The sequence below is a fragment of the Citrus sinensis genome, chromosome 3 (genome assembly GCF_022201045.2).
Source record: "Citrus sinensis cultivar Valencia sweet orange chromosome 3, DVS_A1.0, whole genome shotgun sequence".
Lineage (NCBI taxonomy): Eukaryota > Viridiplantae > Streptophyta > Magnoliopsida > Sapindales > Rutaceae > Citrus > Citrus sinensis.
In genome coordinates, this window is record NC_068558.1 from 46,811,491 (window position 1) to 46,835,077 (window position 23,587).

The 23,587-nt window shown below is 34.0% G+C and overlaps 2 protein-coding genes across 6 annotated transcripts; both read right to left on the minus strand.

Moving 5' to 3' along the window:
- Window positions 1-445: 445 nt before the first annotated feature.
- LOC102614894 (uncharacterized) lies at window positions 446-14,078 on the minus strand. Of its 5 annotated transcripts, XM_025092484.2 has the most exons (21): window positions 13,247-14,078; window positions 12,762-12,788; window positions 12,512-12,643; window positions 11,097-11,168; window positions 9,322-9,392; window positions 9,099-9,198; window positions 8,908-9,006; window positions 8,363-8,489; window positions 7,140-7,273; window positions 6,998-7,057; window positions 6,568-6,803; window positions 5,644-6,073; window positions 4,658-4,981; window positions 4,348-4,530; window positions 3,931-4,209; window positions 3,615-3,788; window positions 2,567-2,797; window positions 2,193-2,476; window positions 1,237-1,521; window positions 1,013-1,135; window positions 446-673 (listed from the first exon to the last, which is right to left on the minus strand). In XM_025092484.2, the coding sequence occupies exons 1-21, from the start codon at window positions 13,394-13,396 to the stop codon at window positions 541-543; spliced, it is 3,654 nt and encodes a 1,217-aa protein (XP_024948252.2). In that variant the 5' UTR covers window positions 13,397-14,078; the 3' UTR covers window positions 446-540. The 5 variants fall into 5 exon arrangements, with proteins under 5 accessions (XP_024948252.2, XP_024948253.2, XP_006491436.2 ...); XM_025092485.2 differs by having other exon boundaries at window positions 3,931-4,530; window positions 6,739-6,803; window positions 13,247-14,077; XM_006491373.4 differs by having other exon boundaries at window positions 3,931-4,530; window positions 13,247-14,076.
- A 2,433-nt stretch (window positions 14,079-16,511) lies between these two features.
- LOC102614215 (cathepsin B-like protease 2) lies at window positions 16,512-19,777 on the minus strand. The gene is made up of 11 exons (XM_006491371.4): window positions 19,548-19,777; window positions 18,864-18,917; window positions 18,695-18,775; window positions 18,439-18,595; window positions 18,330-18,334; window positions 18,105-18,179; window positions 17,866-17,991; window positions 17,456-17,674; window positions 17,123-17,236; window positions 16,989-17,024; window positions 16,512-16,887 (listed from the first exon to the last, which is right to left on the minus strand). The coding sequence occupies exons 1-11, from the start codon at window positions 19,608-19,610 to the stop codon at window positions 16,753-16,755; spliced, it is 1,065 nt and encodes a 354-aa protein (XP_006491434.1). The 5' UTR covers window positions 19,611-19,777; the 3' UTR covers window positions 16,512-16,752.
- Window positions 19,778-23,587: the final 3,810 nt, after the last annotated feature.

Sequence of the window (23,587 nt, forward strand, 5' to 3'; positions counted from 1 at the left end):
AACTCAATAGTTCATATTTTAATAAATACACAATAAGTCAATAACAATTAGTTACCTCGTATACATATCATATATTATATTATTATTTCTTAAATGGTTATATACATACATCACATATTATTGATTTTTTCTTTTTAATTATATTGATTGAGAGGAGGAAAATTTATCTGCATCAACTCAAAATGGCTTTTTATTTATCAGTAGGAACATCATGAATTCGCTATTTATTTATGAAAAAAAAAAATTACAGCCTCGAAATGATATTCAATACGGAACCACCGCGATTTTAAGTCGAGTTTGAGATATATCAAACTTTTCATTTGCGCAAGCCTAAAAGAATTGAATTCTCAGCTTGGGGGGTATTATTATTGACGACACTCAAGTGAGAGACCTACTTTTTGCCTATTATGTGAAATGAAGAAACCGTTCTCCGGGGTCCAGGAGAGAGGGGAAGAAGCTATAACATTGAAGAAACAAACAGGCTTCGCCAACTGTACAATAAATACATTTGAAGAACATCATCATTATACTCTTATGAAATCATTTATCAATTCTAATGTTATTACACAGATGTCCAAGCTCAGGCCTTCCATCCATCCATGATTTGAAATTTATTTCAGCTGGCGAAGTGCAGTAAAGGAATGACCTGAATGTAATTAGGAAAAAGTATCGCCTGCAAATGCAGAAAAGGAGCTGGTTACTTGTGACTTAACAATTACCTGCCAATCTGCCAGTAAAACACATGCATGAATGGACAGATAAACTTCAAACAAAGGTTGATGAGAACCAGTGGCCGATGCATTAAAATATCATTGAGCTTTTCCATCGGACACGAATGCATTTGAAAGAATTCCTCTTTTTTTTTTTTGTGATAGAAAGGATAAATCATTTCTAGCAACAAGTTTGGAATTGTTTAACTAATTCAATTAAGATCCAAGTCAGAACTCAACGGGAGTAAAACAAATCAATCAGGAAAATTTGTAATCTGTTTTCTTGAGGTGTGTAAACCAACCTTAAAGCCTTGATACCAATATCCATGAGGTATGCTCGTTGCTCATCATATTCATTCGAAAACTTCTTAAGTTCCTCGCTGTAATGCAGAATATCATCTCGCAAATGCCCTGCACCTGCACACCTGTAAAATGAAGGAACAAACTCAGCACCATCAAGAATTAAAAGGTCCCTCAATTGCAGGCCAAAACACGCCATAGAGTATCACTTTCCCAAATTAAATACCTCTCGATGATAGTGTCGACATCTGCTTTGCTCTGGGGACCATAGACAAGAACTCTCGTTAAGTTTAATATGTCACGATAGTCACCCATCTTATGCGCTTCTTCATCAGAAGCCCAAGAAGGCAAGTTCTCTTCATACGTCAATGGTAGATGTGGGCCAACCAAAGATTGTGGAACCTTTGATGCAAAATTTGCCTCTGCATCAAGTCTAAGACAAATAATTGCCATTGCATATGCAACTCCTCCGAACCCCGTGTGTGAAACAAAAAGGTAGCAACCTGCAGAGCTGTTAAAAAAATTACTTTTAGTTTTATCATCATTAAAACATTAGGAAAATCTTCCAGACAAGAGTCACATCCAGTAATCTTGAAGAATAATTTTCTTTGTATATAGTCATTAAGTTTGCATGAACCAAAACAAGGTCAGAAAAATACACACAAAGCCCCAAAGAAACTCATCCTACTTCCATCAAGGCTCGGCAACTCTTTTTAAGAAAGGAAAAATCCATTTTAGCTTAATTACATCTTCAAAAGTAATTCCATTTAATAAGACCTTTTAATAATTGAATTTCTTGGTTGTTGACAGAATAGATGAAATTGTAATCATAGAAAAAATTAAATAAATGAACAAGAAGAAGAAGAATAAAAGAAGAAGAAACTATGAAACAGGAGCAAAACAGTATCTTTAAACATGTTAATCGGTTTTCTAAAAAAGATACAGTTACAGGGACATTTTTCTTAACAGTAGCAAAATTTCAAAAGCAATGATGTTAATTCAATGACTGTTAATTTGTTTACTGATTTACATAATTCATAAATCAATACTTTATGCTGATCTAAGCAAGTATATGTCTCATTTACTAGCACCGGTTGTGACATGAACTCAGTTAATATTCTAAAATTACAAATAAAAAGCCACTTGCTGACAGTAGGCAACATAGGAGGTATGGATACTTACTCATCTTTACAGTACTGGATTGCATCTATATCAGAAGCCAAAGCATCCCTCTCTCGCGTTAATGGTATCCTCCTATAAGTTATATTATATCCTTCATCTTGCAGAGCAGTATATACTTCAGCAGGAGTCTTCACGTCATCTGCAAAGATGTTTTCCCAGTATCCGACAACACTGGACTGATTTGATGCTGGGTTATATTCTTCACGATGTAAAAGCATTCGACCACCAGACTGTCTGACCTCAGTTAATATGTCTTCTTTTAGTCGTGCCTCCATGTGTTCCACCTTCGAAATAGTTGAAAAAAGAAAGCTGAGAAAATTATTTGGCTAACTAATTTTATTCACAAAATAAAAAACATGTTAGCGATGACACACCACAGGACCGGTAATTCCCACATGCTTGAGTGTATCAACAGGTTTATTGAGCTCCCTGAGTACAAATGGCGTGCCGTTAATGTAAACAACAGCTTCCTCTCTCAGATCAGTTAATATAACTTTCTGAGAAAAGGATCCTTCTGTTTTGGTCTTGGCACCTAAATAAGCCAGCATCTCTTTAGCACCAGAAATTGTTGGAGTTGCCATACTATACACAGGGTATCCATCCACCTGAAGCAAATAAAAATTTTGGCCTTAAAGTAGTATATTATACCATAAACTTGCTTTGTTAATAACCAAATGATAAAGCTTGTCATGCAATCTTTATTATGTGATTCTCCACACTAAAAAGAACTAGATCACAACCAAACAGCATGACCTGATCCAAACAATGAGCGGACCTTCCCATCATTGTGCAAAGTGGTAGGAACTAGCAAAGTATCATGTATCAACAGATACTGTGAAATACAGAAGTAATCCTAAGTCAAACTAAAATTTGATAAGAGGCGTTGAAAGAATTCCATTTCATTCAGGAACAAGCGCAAAATGTACACAATTATATTACAATCCACATGCAGACTTTTGTGATGGAATACAGAACATGTTTGCAGTCTCTGGACTGTCTTGTTTATGTGCTTAAGAACGTATATCCTGGACTACATCCACCCCTTGTGATGCAGTTCAAACGATCAAGTCCTTCAGTGTGTGGATGTCTGTTGTCAAGGCATTTTCATCAGCCACAGGTTCCATGAAAGAAGAATATCATTCTACATTTAGATATCACTATTTAAAAAATCAAGACAATTAATAACTGTGATCAAAATTATAAATTTGTCACCATTTGGCAAGCGAGAATCAGAATGCTATCAGTACTTCACATCCAATACCAGCTTTTACAACCCCACTCACACATTAAAAGTTCTGTAGCACATGACAAATTTTCAAGATCATATCATGGTTATACTAAGGCCAATATTTTGGTCGCCAACTCTAAGAAAAATAATGGAAATACTAACCACAGACTCAGTTCTGAAACAGCCAAACATACCTTGTAAACATGTGGTGCACCGTGAATTTGTATGTGGCTGGAAGTTCGCTGACCAGGAAAGAAGTACATTTTCAGTATAGAGCCTTTCCCCAAAACAGAACCATTACGTGCCCTGACAATGGCCTCCATTACTGCATCTCCATGCTGGGATTCTTGTGGTGCTCTCAGTTCTTCCTGCAAACCCAAAAGCAAAGTTAGTATGCAAGCATGTTTTCAAGTCATTAAAAAAGATTTTAAAAAAATAAAACAGAAACAAAAAGAGCATGTTTTCATTTATCACTTGAGTTACTATAAAAATCAAGAGAAGAAGATTTACAGGAACAGTAAGAAATCGCCCAGGCCTTATTCTTATGCTCCATTTCATTGCTTGGACTTCTGGTCTTTGACGCAACCAACTTTTGAATGTCATCCTAGATTCTCCTTGTCCACAAAACCCATCAAATGCTTCACTTCCAAGATAAGCCGCAAAGGCAATTAAACGGAAGTACCGTTCCAAGTACTCTGCACCACGGCTAAGTGCTACCATCCTAACCCTTGGCTCAACATGTTGTTGATTGAACACCTTTCTGTAATGTAGAACAGCTTCACGTATGTTCTGCAGAGCAGAACATCTATCAATAATAGCATCTAAGGCCTCACGGCATTTGACTCCATTATCAAATAATCTTGTTATCTTCCACAACAACAGGATATCATCTATGCCAAATGCACGGCCTTTTCCTTCACTTCTTACTTTTGAAATACTGGAGGTTGATGCAGCACCATTGCCTCCATTTTCTTCACCACTTGAGCTCCCACTGTCTAACTCTTCATGTGTCACATCTTCATGCAGAACTCTAATGGGTCTCCCATAATCAATTCGAAGCTTCAGAAGACAAGCAATGACGGTACCAGTAGTTGTCCTTCCTCTACCCATCTGTAATATAAATAAATAGAAAACAAATGTAAGCAAAAATGAAAGCATAAAGCAGACAAATACATAGAACATAGTGAACACCTCCATATCCAAACAACAGAAGCAACTAAGGTGCAAAAGCTTTAACCTGACAATTGAAAACAAAAGCAGTATCCTTAGAAGCAGAAGCGATATTCACAGCCAGCATGTCAAAGTCAGAAGTCTTGGGAGCTTTTCCATCAGTGATTGGCACACGTGCATACTTAATGGGAAAACCATCATCTTCTAAGCATTTGAATACCTCAAGTGGTGTCTGAACAGACTCAGAACTCACGTGTTCCCAAGCATCGAATATTTGCCCATCATTTGTTTCATGAATGACCATTATAGCACCACCATAGCGTTCAGCTTCTCGCAAAATATCTTCTTTCAATCGAGCTTCCATTCTCTCAACTCTCTCACGATCAATTCCCTGAATGCACATATCATTTTTCGAACTTCACCAGTTATGACTGAACAAAATGAGGGAAATTCAGAACAGTTAAAAACAAATAACACTTAAAAAGGAGATAAGGGCTCCACATTATTTTAAGACATTGCCAAAACTACTTCAACATGTCCTTAATAAGAATATAATTTACCACAGTGAAACACTCAAACAGCAGCGACACAACAGTTGATGAGAAATAGTACACTTTATGATAGCTTTTACTCTGCTTTTAACAAAATACAGACACATACACACAAGAAGAAAAACAAAGTATGCCATCCTTGTTGTGCCTATTTCTTAATATCACAAAATTGATAGAAATTCTGTGCTTTGTAAAATAGTTAGCAATGTCCTGTGTCTTGATCAAACAGACAATACTGCTGGCCACCATTTAGTGATGAGACCATGCATATTCACCAAAGCATTGTCTGCACATGGACTTGGTTTTTTAATTACCGCACTCCTTTTAGATATTGAGCAACACTTGTAGTATTGTAATTATATAAACTTCTAGTGTCATCTTACTCTGATATGGATCCAAGTGAAGCGCATAAAGTAAACCAACTCTGCGCCTAAATGCGATATCATGTACATCATCCGCTTCAATGAAGTTTATATATGTATGGAGAAAATAATAAATATACCGTATACTCCAGCATATTTTTGTAAGGTCTTTCAACTTCACGGAGGACAAATGGCTTCCCATTGATGTAGATAACAGGTTCTTCTCTCATATTATGCCAAAACACTGGGCAACAACCTTTGAAGTGGCCAATCCTCCTAATGACAGATCGAATACCATCAATAGTTGGATTTGCAACTCCATAAACTGGAAACCCAGAAACTTCCCTGAAATTGGGTGCACCCTCCACTCTCTCTGGTAAACTTTGGTTTTGACAACCAGGACAATGATCACTTTTAAGAACAGTTTGACTTCCTAGTACTTGCCCATTCCTCAGAGCAGCAACGACCCCCATCTCATGAGGGCGGCCATCCGCAGATTCAGCCATCTTCATCAGAGATGGCTTCACATTTGCATACCCAAGAGCACCCATTGGATCTCTCCTGAGCAACCTAAAAGAGGGCACAAGCTCAGCAAAAGAAGTAATACAGCAAACATTAAACAATGCCTAAGATAGTAAGATATCATCTATTTTTTTAGTTGATGGAACAGAAAATATGGCATCACATTTATAAACAATCAGGCACTTGAGACATTATCTGTGTCATATAGTGTGATAAGGAAAAATACATATTTAAAACTGATCAGGGGCAGCATGGACCTATAGAAGCTTCGCTTCTAAAGAGTGACTTGATTCAAGTGATAGGGACGTTAAGCAGAAATGGAAGACATGAAATGATGTAGGCCATAGTGAAAAGAGATCTCGTTCATCAATAACTGATATAGAATTATGGCAAGCGATGTGGCAGAAAGGAGAGAAAAGACTTGCGTGATTCCGGCTATTTTGGGAATAAAATTTGGTTGAGTAAGTTTGTGCATGTCTAAAGAGACATATCGATTGATCAGAAAGGAAACTTTTGCATAATAGCTACTTGTATATATGTACCTGCGGATAATGCTATATAACTCAGGTCTGGCTTTCATCCAGTCAGCAAAACTACTATGACCAAAAGAACTAGAGCAAAGGGCTGCTCTTTCTGTATGAATATATACAGCAAAGCATATGAGAAAGTAATATCTCTCTAAGTACTCCACGAAAAAAGAAAGTGATGCCTGCCTCTTCATCTCATCTGGTTGACGCAGAATACTATTTCGATAAGTGGCAATTGCTTCACGTAAATTCTGTAATTCAGTAAAGAAACCTTTCAATGAGGTGAAAACCCCATAAACTGAAAATTAAAATATACCTTATACATAAACAGTTTAAAATGATGTAGTACAAAACAACGAAGGCAAACTAACTCGGAGAAACTTTCATGAAACTAGAACACTTAGAAGCTATAACCAAATGGTTTGATATATCTACAGAACCATACCTGCATGGAGGCACACTTGTCAATTACTTTATCAACTTGTCTTTTGCCTTCAACACCACCCTAAAGACATTTCCCCCTTGATAAAAAGATCAAAGAAAATGATAAATTTAAACAAGTGGATAAACAAACTAGTGATCAATACCTCTAAGACCCGTGTCAAGCTTCTTATGACTGCATATTCTCCTCTACGAATTGCCTCCTCTGAGTTTGGCAAATTATCGGCAACACTAGAACCGGAGTCAAAAACTCTGCCAATTGAATTTGTTCTTGGGATGCCTATATTATGTGAACATACTACATAAGTATACATTATTATTTAACGATCAAACTATTACACCCATTTAGCAAATCAGACACAATGGTACGTTGAAAGAAAACCAAGTCACCTTTCCAATTGCCTATTATATTTCTTTTTTTCTGTTTTCTTTTACCACCTACAGATCAATGTTTTTTGCATTCCACCTATGTTTGATGCCGGACTTTGTAGTGGTTCAGTATTTGAATGGTCAAGCAATCAAGAAGCTGAGTGAGCACCTACTTTGGTTTAAAATTTTGAGAGAGTCTTTTGGCCAGAATACTTAACTTTATGCTATTTTTGATATATTTAATCATATAACCGGATCTAACAAAATCAAAAATAATTTTCACAAACCTGAATATATTTCTTATTTTTCCCATTAAAAGAGTCAACAAGGTATTTTCTCCCTAAGATAGCACTGTATATCGAGGATAGAACCAAGAGGAGACAAATCCATGCACTGGTTTCGCTAAACATAGGAGGTTCCAATTAACTATTTCATATATTTGCATGTTTCATGTCTATGCAGGATAGAACTCCTCTCCTGTTCATGTACTGACACCTACTAATAAGCTCGTCAACCTCTAAATCCTTAAAAGTGCTCAACACCTCAAACTAAGATGGGCCTTGGTGACACGGCGAAGTTTTGATTAGGAAAACATGGATCAAACCTAATCCAAGTCATGGACAATAAATAGTTTTATATATCAGTTTGATTGATCAATTTATTATTTAAAATATATATATATGTATGTATATAATTGCACTGCATCTAGACACATGAAATCCTCCAGCTCCCTGACATACCAATCAAGTTTCAGTCCCAAGTATACAGCAGATGGGCTGCAGCAACAACCATGGTCCTAGGACACAATTGCCTTCTCATAATATCAATATTGACAAAAAGATAATGAAAAGATAAATTGATACTGATAATAGTGATGGAATATACTGTAAGAGAGAGAGAAATAGTATAATAATTGAGTGATACTGATAATAGTTATGGAATATATTTAGAGATAGCAAAAATGGTGTAGTATGTTTGAGTAAAGGAAATACAAGGGTACCAGAAGCTCCAATTCGGTTGAGGTAAACCAACGTTGCAATCACCATTCCTGTTGTAGTTCGTCCACGTCCCATTTGACAGTTAAAAATTACCTCTGTGTTTAAGTCAGTTTGAGAAATTTTATCAACCTGAAAACAAAAAGAAAGCGCAGAATATTATTTCTGGAAATTTCTGAAGAATGGATGTATACTGTCAGCGCGACTTCAAATCCAGAGTTGTTAAATTTTTACATATAATATAGGCCACGCCATGAGCAGAACCACCATCATTAAGACTTAAGAGAAATGTTATTATCAGACTAGATAAACACACTAAATATTTTGGTGGCAATTGTCCAGGTGCAAAAATGAGTTTCTCAGTGATCTGATGGATGCATACATGTCAGCCCATGAGAGAGAGAACAATCAAAGAAGAAAGAATCCTCATACTTTCTCCAAATAACAAGAAAGAAATTAGTCAACAAGCTGAAACGGGGTAACTCCCGGTTCTCATGAAAACATATACTGTTACAAATCCTAAAATAAGACGTAAATTAAGAAAACCCACCAAGATATCAAAATCCTGCTCCTTTGGTGATTTTTCATCAGTTACAGGAACACGTTCATAATCAACAAGGTAACCTTCTACCTGCAATTCCTCATACACCTACAACAAAGAACACATTTGCAACCATAACAAGTTTGCAACAAGATAGCTTTCTAATTGCACAAATTGAAAGCAAAGGCCTAGCATCATACATCTAGCGGTGCCTTCACAGAATCACATGATACTGGTTCCCATTGGTCCACCATCTGACCATCTGGCAGTTCATCAGTGACAAGGATTTTATTTCCAAATCTGCTATGTCAAATGTCCAAAACAAATATTCTATTACGAGAAGCATTAGTAACCGGTGCTAAAGACAAATAGAACCATTATAGGTACATAAAGACTAACAGGGCATAGGACCAAAGGATGTACCTTGCAGCTTCCATTATAATGTCTTCTTTCAATCGAGCTTCCATCTGTTCAACCCTAGCCCTGTTGATTCCCTACTCCAAAAAAGAAAGTCATGACTGATTGGCAAGAAATGAAAACTATGATAATTACTTGCGGGGACCCTTAGTAGGTGGTAAGCATGTAAAACCTATACATAGCAAGAATGTGTATATCACAATTTAAATTCCAAAATCCTTCTAAAAAACCAGATCATTAAACAAAGTATATTCTATCTCATTAGCATATCAAAATAAATTATCAGTACCATGCCAAAAACGTGATTTCCAATATATATTGTAGTTCATGGACATGTATTGAAAGTATTTATGCCAGTCATCTCATTTCAATATTACTTAAAAATCCAATTCATGCTTTTCATTATATTCAAATCATTAAGTCACTCACAAATGGAAAACATCAAAATTGCAATGCTTAATGCATGCAGACGTACATGCTTTAAAAAATGAAAATAAAATAAAGAGAGAGACAAGACAGGAATTATGTCAATACATTAAGGGTTATTTTCTGCCTGTCCCCATATGTTTCAACAAATTTTAGTGCATACCCTAATGTTTCAACAACTATCACCACACACCCTAATCAACAAAATTCGCAGTTAATTTTGACGGAACAAGGGTAAAAGGGAAAATGATGGTTTGCTCACAAGATCCCCAACTGACACCAGAAGCCTGCAGACTGAATTTGAATTTTATAACCAAACGCTATCGATATAATCTATGCTCATCCAAATCAAAATGCGCACAAGCATACTCACCTCACCAATCTACCAAAACTCATATTCCACACTTCACCAAATTTATTTTAAATAGCTTCGGTTTCATCCACCATCACCATTGTCGGTTCGTGACCGCCGAGCACTACCACCAAACATCTACGCCCCCATGCCACAAAGCACCACTACACTGCTGGCCGCTCGTACAGCCACCACAACACAAAGCTTATCAATTGATTTGGGTATAATTTTACTTGGTCAATATTGAAATTGGAATTGATGGTGAAATATAAATTAATTTTAAAATCGATTCCCTGATTTGTTAGTTTTTTGGTGTTCCAGCATGATGGATAAAATGATTTGGTGAATTCGATTAGCTATTTCGTTTGGAAAATTGGAAAGTTAGCTTGCTGGATAAGCCTTGGAAGATGACGATTGGTTTGCTATTTCATTTACACTTATGTTGGTTTAAAATGGCGAGGTTTGGGAAAGATTAAAACAATGCTGTAGGCTTTGTGGGTTTGACTGTGGCAGTGTATCGGTGCTCAGGTGAAAAATGACGTGTGACACAAACGAGTGAGGAAAATTGTTTCGAAAATTACCCAAAAAACTGAAAATTTCATCCCCTACAAGTGCTGCACAGTTCCGTGAGGAAGTACAGTGACTTCAACAAACACTTGGCCAAGTTCAATAAAATAATCTAATGAAATTTTCCTTTCATTTGCTTCAAGTAAAGAAGAAAAACTTGTACTTATCAAAAAAAAAAAGAAGAAAAACTTGTAGAAGACACATGCTTCCCAGCCTCATCTTCATTTTTCAGTAACAGCATTTGAAATGAAGGGCAAACAAGTCTTTTACTCAAATCACTGACAATTCCATCGAAGTTAATGGCAAAATTTACTAATTAGGGTGTGGAGTGATAGTTGTTGAAACATTAGGGTTAGCGCCAAAATTTGTTGAAACATATGGGGGCAGGCGAAAAATAACCCATAAATTAAAGTGAAATTTCCATGGAATTACATACTGTATATTCGAGGTTGGAGAAGGGCCTTCCGACATCACGCAAAACAAAGGGACGTCCATTAATGTACACTACCTGCATCAAAAATATGATGCTATAAAAATTAAAACAAATAAACTTAAACGAATTCACTTTTATATTGTTGATCAAATTATCACACGTCAAACAACATTTAAAGTCTACCACAGTCCAGCAAGTCGATAGTCTAAAGTTGAAATTATTGGTATTACTTCTTTATAGAAATTGCTTAGTACAGTGTTGAAAAGCATACCGTATTTCTATTGAAAATTTCTAAGTCCAGTAAGTGTTTGTTTAATTAATTTTAATTCCATGCATGTCCATTGAAGTTGGGATTCAATAATCACTCAGCAAAATGAAAGATAATCTCTCTATTCTCTGCACAATGATGATTTCATGTCAGAACCACTAGGTAAAATTTCATTCCAGTGTTGGAAAGGTGATAAATAACATCAGAACAAAGGCACAATAAATGTTGAGGATTGAGTTGGGGCAAAATGGCATTATCAAATGGCATCATCGCCGCTATTGGCGTAAGCAACAGAAACCACACTGTTGTATTCATTTTACAGTCTGAAGGGGAGAGAGCAAACTTCTGATTGTATGCATTCACCAAGAATGAAAAAGAAGGTCGGTGAATAAAGGCAGAGTCTTGCCTCTTTTGAGATCTCTTAGCGTTATAGGTAATGATTATGAATTTTCACTTCCAAATGAGGGCTCTATTAACTATAATAAGATCGACATATCATAATAAATCCATGATAACAACTTTTTCTGAATCTATTGATGACAGAAAGAATAACAACCCACCATCCATGGACTCTACTGGTTAGCAGACTAATAAACGGTGGTCCCCATGAATGCTATAGGTTTGCATAAGAAATGAGTATGGTGTTCTTCCCCACATGAATTAGGCACATTCCATCAGAAGCAGCTAAACTACTGTTACTAGCTAAAAGTTACATGACTGTCAATGGGTCAAAAATAATATACTACTATAGGTTCAATGAGGTTTAAATTCAAAACATTGCAGGATTGTGTTCATTCATTCGTATTTTGAAACCTAGAATGTTCTGAAACAAATTATTAGGGTTTTCTTTTTCATACTCTCTCTACTTCCAAAAATAACTACTTAGTCTCTCCTGAAATGTTGGGCAGTTTTTTCTCTTAGCTTCTGGAAAAATAATGAGACAAATTTCCTACAACATTACATGGATTGAATTTCCTACAACATTACATGGATTGAAGTTTCTATAATACAGAAGTACTAAAGATAAAAAACTGATACCACAATGATCATGATGTTTCATCAGTCATGCAAATCCCAAACATAAACTAAATCACAGCATTATGATCACATACTGAACAACAAGTAAAATTTGTATGCTGACAAATTTTACCGGTTCCTCACGAAGGCTAATCCAAAGAACCTGCACTCTCTTTCCATCTTTCTGGGCACCAATATGCTTAAGAACATTTCGAATTCCCTCAATCGTTGGTATCGCAACACCGTGAACACGTAAAGAGTCCGCCTAATAGTAATCATAGAAAAGACCCCCAAAAAAAAAAAAGGAAAAAGAAGGTAATTAAACAATTGTAAGAGGATTCATTTTTTCATCAGACAAATTAATGATCTAAAGGGGTACTCACGTAAGACCAAAGGAGCATGAACAGCATCTGCATCAGAAAACATGCTTAAAGACATATTTAAACAAAAAGCTATATATCCAAGAACTTCAAAACAAATCCTTAGATACCATATGAAAAAAGCACGTTAAAGCCTCTATAAAATTGAAATTACATATGACCTTCTTCTTCAAAAGAAAGGAAAGAAAAAAAATCATGAACCGGCAACTTCAGTTTCAAAGACCTAATCCTATTCTAACGTGCTTTAACCATACTTTTGGCAAGCAATTAATTTAATAACAAATACGAGCATTTACAAGAAATCTAGGCAATAGGCTCGAAAAGAATATCGAATAGACGTATACTCTAAATCCGCCATAGAAAAGAAAGAAAGCACTAGAAAGCAAAAGCAATAAGATTAAGGAAATGCAAAAGAATTCTAGAAATTTTGAAGAAGAAATTTCTAGAAACAAGGATTGAAGAGAATCAGAAGAATAAAAGGAACAAACCTGGCGGTAATTTGGAGCGCCATCGATCTGAGGAGTCAAGCGTTTGTTTTGACAGCCGGGAAAATGGTCGCTCTTGAGAATGGTTCTTTTCCCTAACACTGATCCCCCTCTCATCTTCAACACCTGTTCTGGCTCTTTTGCTATTGACATTTACCCTCTTTTAAATCTATTTTAAATTAAATTTTAATCCGCCAACACCCCTGCTTTACTATTCACACCCCGCGCCCACAACCATGATCATACTCAACGATAATGTAACAACAAATATTATTATTGTTATTATTATTATTACGCTAATTATTTAACACATATATTATATACTTTATCCTTTACACTATGGCTGAAATATTCTTTCCCTCTTCGAATATACTACGAACTTCATGGAAATGGAATGGCCGCACCACACCTCCCACCAAGCCAGCAACTCCGAATTCTTTGTTGGAAGGAGAAGAGCAAGTGTGAGAAAGAAAGAGATAGGGAATAATGAGCTAAACTTTTGCTTCAGTGCTTCACCACCCCAGCCTAATCATCAAGAAGAATCAGGTGAGTAATTTTATTGGTACAAGCGTCACAAAACCTGAATTGGTGGTGGGGTTGGGAACCCGGGGCTTCTGTTTTAAAGATTAGTTTCTTCGTCCGGACAGAGCAACGTGAAAGGCGTGTGTTGGCGATGGTTAATTACGTTTAATTTATTTATTTTTTCAAAAAAAATAAAAATAAAAATATATCTGATAATAACCCGCCAGAGCTCTTCTTTAGTGGATATTCTATTCGACTGCCTGTGGATGCGCGTGCGCCCATCGCAAGTCGCCACCTACTCTCTCGTCCCTTGATACCTTCCGCCCCTTGTTTTTTGTTTATTATTAAAAAAAAAAAAGAAACATTTTTGCTCTCTGTGAAAACGTAAAAAGATGAAACTTTACGGTAACAATTTTTTACCGTCACTTGGAGGAAAAATCTTGACAGTCTTGAATCTTCGTAAAATCGTAATGGCCAATGGCGTTACAAAATAACAAAAATGGAAAAATAAATAAATAGAATAAATTTGATCAAATGAGTTGAAGATAAGAAAAGAGAAGATTGAATAAAAGAAAAGAAGCATCTGTCGGGCGATTGTCCCGCCTTGCTCATTGTCGGCTTGGAGATGGCGACCAAGAGAGCAAAAGTTTGAGTTGAGTTCAATAGCACATAACACATGGCGACTCCAGTCGACAATGTGACTATGAGAAAATTTTCTCATTTTGTTTGGTTGGACTGGAATGGAGGTCAAAATATAATAAATGCTTAAATTATAAGAATGCTTAAGACGAACTATAAAAACAAAAAAGAAAGAAAAAAAGCGAAATTCGTTTCCTTGCGTTGCAAGAAAATGAAAAAGATTAACGTCCTAATGGTCGGTCCCGAGATTTCATATAATCTCTATTTCAAATTTAATGCATTTTAAAAGAGACGTAATAATTAATACAAGAAAATGACGTTTGACTATTGATATCTTATGAGTCTTTACTTACCCTTTCAAATATTGTCAGCGAAAATATATGATGAATGTACTGCGCGTGACGCGAGAGATGCAATTATCTTTTTCTTCGGCGGCTTGGAGTTTGGTGACCAAAATCAAAAGCTTGAGTTGAGGCACGATTGATGGTCATGAAATACCACGTGGCAGGACCGCTAGATTTAAAAAACGTAGTACCACGAAGGAATCAAGGATTAATAGCTATTATAGTTTAAAAATTATAATATTAAAATATTTAATAAATAATAATTATTATATTTTAAAAGTTATATTGATTTAATTTTTTATTTATATGATAGAAAATATATTATATCTTTAATAATTTATCAAAATTATTATTTAAAATTTATATTTATTAATTATCATTAACTTTAGTTTTATAATTATAATTTTTTTTGTTTACAGTAATTGTAACTTAAAAAATATAGCACCTTAATCATAAATAATACCGAAATGAAAATCAGAAAAGAACAAGCATATTCTAGCATGTAATTTTGTAAACCACATCTCCAAAAAGTTGAACATTGCTTGCCGCTTAGAATCCAGCTCGCGTGATAGCTGGTGTTGGAAACTCTTATAGTGCGTTTGCATTATGGGCTAAAATTAAAATGAATTTGAATTAAAATGGGCTAGATTGGAATGAGAATTAAGAATCAGAATAAATTATTTATTTAATTGTATGAATCATAATTAAAATAAACTGTATTATTATTGATATATTTACTTCGTCTTAAAATCAAGATAGATTATTGTGAGTTGCTAAAACAACCTTCCATTTAGATCAATACTAAAAATAAGGGCTACTTGAAAGAGATTCAAAAGGATTTCAAGCGACTACCCACCACGTTAATTATTGACATCACTTATTATAATAATCATGATTATTATTATTCAAAATAATGATTGTTAATAATAATAATAATTGTTGTTGTTGTTGTTGTTGACTTGTTAATATTATTATTGTTAAAATTATTATTATTGGTGTTGTCTTATTAATATTATTATTAATGACGAAAATAAGAATAATAACTATAAACATAATATTATAATATTTTAATTGAGGATGAAAATGAAATTATGAAATTTGAATGGGATAATATGGGGAGATTAAGAAACGATAACTTAATTATCAAATTTTATAAGAATGAGCTCTCATTCTTTAATCTAAAAAACATGTGTTTTAAATATTTCATTCTCCTTCTTATTTCGATTTTAATAAGTAAACACCGTCAATCATTCTTATTCTAAATTCCAATTCCTCAATCTAGAAGTACACACACCATTATTATTCGAACAAACCTCTGGTTTCATTCCCCGCAGCTAATTGGAATTTTTTTTCTACTATATTAACCACTGTTTAGGTGAAAAAAATGTGAACATCCTCGGAAGAAAAGCAATGGGATTTAATTGAATCTTGAAAAATGTTACCTTCTGGGGTTTTTTTTTTTTTTTTTTTTTTTTGTATTTGTTTTTGTCCTCCATTCACATTGAATGGATCCATCTCTCTATGCTGACACAAACTGAAGGCAATCTGGCCATAAAGAAAACTGAGGGTAATCTGTACATAAGGAGATGAAATGAACTTCATATTTTCGGCAAATTTTATTTTAGCCGTCTACACTGTTCCGCTTAAAAATCCTTTATTATGAAGCCGTGGAATTTTTTTTTTTGGGGTAATCTAATAACTCTCACTTCTTTTTATCAATGTCACCTTTGTTGTTCTCCCTTTACACAAAAGAAGCTAAGAGGTATGCAAGACAGGAGCAATGATGTGACATTTTTCATCTAAACGAATAATTCGGCGAGGAGAAACGAAGTTATTACAACTGGTTCTATTTTTACACACAACATTAAACTCCATTAATACATTCAATTATGCAAGACGGGAGCTTCCCATTTCATGCCTTGATAGCTTAGGTTCAACGATACACCCCTATAGCTACACATTTGATATATAAATAACAACATGAAGGTATAGCAAAGTCTGCTCTCAAGCTGAAGCATCCTCAAACATATCTGCACTTGTAATCTCTTTGACAAGATTTTTGGATGAAGGCAAACCAGCAACCACATCCTCTTCAATACCACACTCATTTGATCCTCTTTTAATCTTGAAGTAACCATCCTGTTGTGCAAATAAACAGTAATTAATATTTGATGACAGAAATTCCTAGCTTCAATCAAAATTAGTCATCTAATGTGGAGATATTTTTGATGAAAACATACCGCACCCCAGCTTCTATTCCACTGATTAGCGAGAATCTGTAACAGAGAGAAGGTATATTATCTCGTACATGATCTCAATAAGTTATATAGTCATTACTATAAAAGTTGTTCGAGTAGAGAAATTGTCAACATACCCAGTAATCCTCGCCATCATCACTAGTTCCCCAACCAATAAGCTTAACAGCATGACCCCCCATTACATCGCCTGTGATGTGTTTGTAGACCCCAGATTTGTAGTGAGCAAAATCCTGTAAGATGGTTAAGAAACCATAGAAATCAAAAAGAATGTCTTTCCTAATATATATATATATATATATAACAATTTGTAATAATTGAGCATCTTGCATGGTACAGAATAAGTGACAAATGAAAGGAAAGACCAACAGAAGCAGGCCAATAGTTAAGATTCATGCCCAGAAAGATGCAGAAAAGTCAGTAGAAGAGTACAAAGTAAGTGTTTGTTTTACCTCATAAACTGTGAAGGAAACTTCAACTGGTCCATTCTTGTAAATTTCTGCCATTATGTCCTCTGGATCAGAATTGATTCTATATGCACTAATACTGTAGTGCTTTGAATTCCTCCAAAGCTGGTTTTTCTTGACGCACTTCCTCACACACTTTGGAGTAGGATATGCCGGCTCACAACCAGGGTGGGAACAGCCAGTACTATCAAAGTAGGGATCACACTGCCAGATTAAAAAAATATATATATTATTTATAATTTGAGCACATAATCCATGAGTAAAATCAGTAAGACATAAGATAAGTCAGAAAATATGTAATATAATCTGAAAGAACCTCTAATTTCACATTAAACAACCTGAACTGAAAAATAAAACGAAAGATTAATTGAAGGCAAAAACCAGTAGAGTAATACCTCTTCGGTAACAACACCATGGTGGACAAAGTATCGCCATGCAGAAATTGGATAACCCCCGTCACAACCATCTCCACACAAAAAGCCACAGCAGGCTAAAAGATCATTAACTGATAGAGATAGGTTCTGCAATGAAACATATGGTGATGATGATAATGCATCTCTGTTTGTTCTGGTAACAGACATATTAACATTTCCCAAGACCCAAAGTTATCGTCAAGTTCAGAAGTTTCAATTACCATGCCAAAATGGATGCAGAAACGATCAGATAGCGCTTCAACAGCACCAAAAGCCCAACAAGAACCACAATGGCCCTGAATCACCAAAATCTCAACATGCTCAGAATTTGTAAACGGCATTCATATGTAGACACGTGAAAACAGTATTGCGACAAAAGCCAACAATAACCAGAATGAAATTTTCCTATGAGTAGTTTTACAATTGCAAAAGGGGGTCAATATTACCTGATCTTTGAATATGGAAATCAATCCAGCATTTGACACATGAAACATAAAAGCATCAGCACCATTCAAAAAAGCCTCGAATTACAAAAAGCCAAGAAAAGTAACTTACCTAGGATCCTACTAATGGTGCTGCATTGTGGCCAAGCGGACCTTGCATCAAAGCTTTTAGGCAACTTCAAGGATTTGTCATGAGTTTTAACAGGGACACCCAAGAGCAGCCCTTTAGGTGTTGGCTTGACTCCAAGAAGGTGCTTAAATTGCCCAACCTATGCATCAGGGAAAATAAGAAAAATAAATATAATTCAGCAACTACCTCCTTAAAAAAGAAATTATCTGAAACAAAGTTCTGTAAGTCTTAAACTCACAGTGTAATTGGAAAATTGAGGATTTCTGGCAGCTTTCCATCCAGCCTTAGGGTTCTCATTCACTTCTTTGATGATTGAATCCTGCGCGAGGGCCATAATAACCAAAATTTAGTGATTTGTGCAACTCAATCAATCAAAAAATATAAGTATTTTCCCGCCTTAAAATCACCTGGAGAATATGAGAATCAAGCTTGAGCTTGGAAACCACTCCCTCTGCAAAAGTCTGCAAACAACACCACATCCAATTACTTCGGATGATATATATAACCATTTAAATTCAAAACATAGTAATAACCAGAACCGCAAAGCAAGTCAAACACAAAATTGGATCCATAATCAGTTTGGTTGGTTCCATAACTTATGATAAACTCCACCAGCATGCTACACAGTTCCCATTAGTAAAAAAAAAAAAAAAAAACTGTGTTAGTTGTTGAAATTTCATCTGTAATCTAATTGACTATACTATAACATACAACTAAATCATCCGATCTGCTTTAAGTGTACTCATCAGCAACCTCATCTTTTTATTCAAACCTTTCCCTGTATTATGTCTGAACTTGGCATACACTCTCCGTGTGTTTATAGCAATTAAAGAAATAATAATAATAATAATAATAATAATAATAAAACAACCACAACAATAATAATAATAATAACTTTCGGATTCCCACAACATAGAGGATACAATCAAATCAGATGAACAAGTTTCGCATAAAATCGAAATCTGATCCAGATTCTCTCCATACTTAAACAGGTCAAAAGGCGAAGAAAAAGAGAAAGATAGATGCATAAACAACTAAGTAAAGGATTCAATTCAACGTGAAAAAAAAGAAAAGAAAGCTAGCACACGTACCTGGGAGGAGATAACGCCAAGAATTAACAAACATGTAGTAAGAAAGAGGTGAGATGAAGCCATGGATGACTGGCTCGGGAAGGACGAAGAGAGGAGAAATGGGAGAGAGCACTTTTCTTGTGTTGTGAGCCAACCCCCCGGGCCCCTTCTTATTGGGAAGCAAGAGGATTAGGTTAATTAAAATAATGACAAAGTCCAATAATAGAGGGAGAACTCTCGGAATTCAGGATCAGAACCTTCCCTTGATTCTACTCTTCTTATCCAAATACATATATGCGTGTGTGTATGAATAAAAATACTTTGAATTTGGATACTCTTATTTTTATGAATTTTTTTTTATTTTTTTAAAATTTATTCCTATAATTATTGGATTTTTTTTAAATATTACATAGGATCCGCCTATATTGCAACAGTTACAACATACAATAACTTTTATCATTTTGTGTTTGATTACATTACACTACTTTATATTTTCTGCAAAATTTAATAGGCAGTAAAAAGTTAACAACTTTTACATATAAGTCCATTTTCGGAATAAATTGGCATTTGAAAAGAATTTTAATTTATTATTATTATTAATATCATTATTATAATAATATACGATTATTGCTATTAAATTTTTTTATTTGTTTTAATTATTATTATTTATGATTATTATTGTCATTATTATTATTAAAATTTATTACTTTTACTATTTTAATTGTTATTATACCGTAATTAATTCATTATTATTAATATTTATCTTGTTATGATTAAAATTATTGTTATTATTAAAATATATTAACTTTATTATTTTAATTATTGTTATTAATAAGTTATTTAATAATTTTAATTATTAATATTATTATTTCAGTTAATTTTGTTGTTGTTGTTATTATTATTATTGTTAAATTTTATTAATTTTTGTTTTAATTAACATTATTGTCATAATGATTATTTGTAGTTTTATTATTATTGTTTTAATTATAATATATACAAATAATATTAGGGACACAATTAACAAAAGACATTTTAATAACTTATAATAGTCTATTCCAATTATAAAATAAAGTAAACACATCAATGAGAATGTTGTTCATTCCGATTCCGATTTCTACAGTTCAAGTAAATAATTTATTCTGATTCAAATTCCTTATTATGATTCTAGCTCATTTCGATTCTTATTTAATAAATGCACCATTAAAATATGTTTAGAACATAGTATTGTATATTGTTATAATAATGTTCATATTAATTTATTACTTACCTATGTTTGGAAGTTTTGAAAGTTAGATTGTGGTCAATTATATAATTCACTACAATGTGCTAACTTTTATCGTAATTAAAACATTAAATATATTTAAATTATATTTTTATTTTTACTATAATAATTATAATATTAAAATTTATTTTACTATATCATTTATATTTATATATTAATAATTAATATAATAAATAATAAATTTAAATAATGATAGTAGATCTAGAAATGATAATAATAATTAAAAAATTATGAAATATTTATGAATTTGTTGAATAAATAAACGTATTTATCTTTCTGAAGTTAAGACGTAAATATAGGCTTTATTTTATATTTAATGAGTTGTGGTTCTTATAAAAGTTCTCTTAAAATTTTCAAATTCTTCCTTATTCATATTATTTGACAACTAAGCTAATAAATAAAATAATAATAATTATATTTTTTCCTGATATTTCAGATAAAAAGAGGGATTGCAATGAAAATATCCTAACTAAATACATCCTTGTCGGTAGATTTATTCTTACCATTCTTACCTTGGATTCAATGGTTAAATTATAAAATGACAAAAGTTGTTGTACGTTGCAATTATTGCAACATAGGCGGCCCGCAATATGGTCCACTATAATTGAAGTCTAAAAAATTCTACTAAAAAAAGGTATGACAAGTAAATATTTATTTTATAAATGTAATAAATTAATATTTTGAGTATAAAGAGTATTCAAAATATTTTTTTAAGGGTCCAACTACTTTGCGTCAGGGGTTTGGTACCCCAGTCTTTTGTCCTATAGCGAATAAGCCTTTAGATTGGTAGCAAATACACTTGACGGTTGAGATTTAACAGTTTGAAAATGGGTAACCGGGTAGAAGAACAGTACCAGTAAAACAAAAAAGAAATGGTAATGAACGTCTTTCTCCTCACGGCTGAAGTGTGCAGTGATATTCATACTGTTTTTAAACGCTTGAATTAGTGGGTCAGCTAGTTTTCTTAGGTTGGGGTTTGGAAAAAAAAACTATTGAATTAGAGGGTGAGTGGGTAGAAAGCAGATTACGGGTACTGTGGCGCAAACTGGGGATTTAATTGATGAATAAGTTACGCCGTTAGGTTAGAAGTTGTCGTCATTTGCTGTCATGTAGGTTAAAATACAACCATTTGAGTGGTGCTGGAGTAAAGTGAGTAGAGATAAACTGTAGCGAATTCTGTGGAGAGTTATATTTGGAGGTCATATTTGCTCGCAATTTCGTAGCAATCAGTTGTCTGCGGGAGCCTTAATACAACATCGAGGTATGTATTGACTGTGAATATTTATATGTGGCTCTTAATTTGAGTCCATGTGTATAAATAGTAGACGGTAATTGATTGGGTACGCATGAACAAGTAAAAATAGGCATAGAATGTTAGGTTTGGTTGTAAAATAGAAATTGGGAGGAAGAAGTAGAAATTGGGAATATGTTATGTTATGAAAATTGATATGTTAGTAATTATGCAACTGATAGAAGGAAACCTTCATCAGGTGATTTAGATTTTGATAGAGAAATATATATGAATTAATAGACATCAGATTAATAATTAGTGTATAGGCATGAAAAGGCAGGATTTTTTGAACATAGTAGGTGAAATGTTGTAGTGCTGTCAAGTTTCATATTTCCTCCATCTCCTATCCTTGTGACTGGTTTGTTTGAATATGTGTCATTATTGAATAAGGTAATTTCTGGTACCTTTGGTGGCAAAAATCATGACAGTGATGTCTAGGTCAACCATTTTGTATAAAAGAACCTACTGTTACTTTGAGGTTTTGTTGATGGTTTATGAGCATAGTGAGTGAAATGTTGTAGTGCTGTGCACAGTTGGGCCTATATGGATGTGGGAGTAGTGAGATATTGGCAAATATTTAATTGATCTAATTCTGTATAGCAGCTACCCTTTGGAGTATGAAGATCTAATTGAAAGCATTAAACTGAAGTTTCACAGAGGGGAAGGGAATATCATTTCGCATGATTTGAGTCAGAGGAAAGTTTTAGTTGAAAACCTTCAGGAGCAACCTAGTTTGAGTTCAATTCTTTATTCATATCTTTAAGTAAGAGTGGAACTACAATTTTTTATTAGAACTATTTTAGAGTTTCATTTTAGTAAAGAGTAAGCAATTTGTGATTACTCTGCGTTATATTTGAAATAGGATGGGGAAACCATTGATTTTGTACATCATTTCTCGTCCTCTTCTCAATCCAATTGTGTTGAAGGTCTATGCTTCATTTTCTTCTTCATTTTCTTTCTGTTTTGGATATTTGTTGGGTCATACAAACGTGGATGGACTTGTATTCAAATCGGATGAGAATTGAAGGAAGAGGTTTGATTTTCTTATGTGTATGATAGTTCAAATGTGCCTCTGGGTGCATGGCTTGATAAGAATTGTGGATTTTTGAGGGTTTAGATAAGCATCTAGTATCAAGTGTGGATTTTATAGGTCTGTTTTAGTGGTATGTAGTTTATCTTGCTCTACATTTTCAGGGATCTTTAGTGTTTATTGGTAAGTTATAGTTTAGATATTAACTCTTATTGTCATTTTTTAATGCTCCCATGTATATGTTCCTAGACTGGAGATTCGGCTCCCCATTTTTTTTGGTTCTTTGCAATGAGTTTACTATTTATCCTAAAACTTCTCGCCTCCAATCATTATTAACCTGAAGTGGAATACCTTTTTGTAGCTATATACTTGCTAGCTATGTTTGCAATTTTCTTGGTTCTAAAATACTTTTAGAATAATCCTCTGTTTGTAATCATTTGATTTTTAATGATTTAAGC

Excerpts from the sequence above, each read along its gene's own strand:
- LOC102614894 (XM_006491373.4), bottom strand. The coding sequence starts at position 13,396 with ATGTCAATAGCAAAAGAGCCAGAACAGGTGTTGAAGATGAGAGGGGGA. Across the intron at positions 9,007-9,098 it reads CTGTGAAGGCACCGCTAGAT|GTGTATGAGGAATTGCAGGT; the intron begins GTATGATGCTAG and ends TCTTTGTTGTAG. Across the intron at positions 4,982-5,643 it reads AAAATATGCTGGAGTATACG|GGAATTGATCGTGAGAGAGT; the intron begins GTATATTTATTA and ends ATGTGCATTCAG.
- LOC102614215 (XM_006491371.4), bottom strand. The coding sequence starts at position 19,610 with ATGGCTTCATCTCACCTCTTTCTTACTACATGTTTGTTAATTCTTGGC. Across the intron at positions 18,596-18,694 it reads CTCAATTTTCCAATTACACT|GTTGGGCAATTTAAGCACCT; the intron begins GTGAGTTTAAGA and ends CCTGATGCATAG. Across the intron at positions 17,025-17,122 it reads ATGATGGCGAGGATTACTGG|ATTCTCGCTAATCAGTGGAA; the intron begins GTATGTTGACAA and ends TCTCTGTTACAG.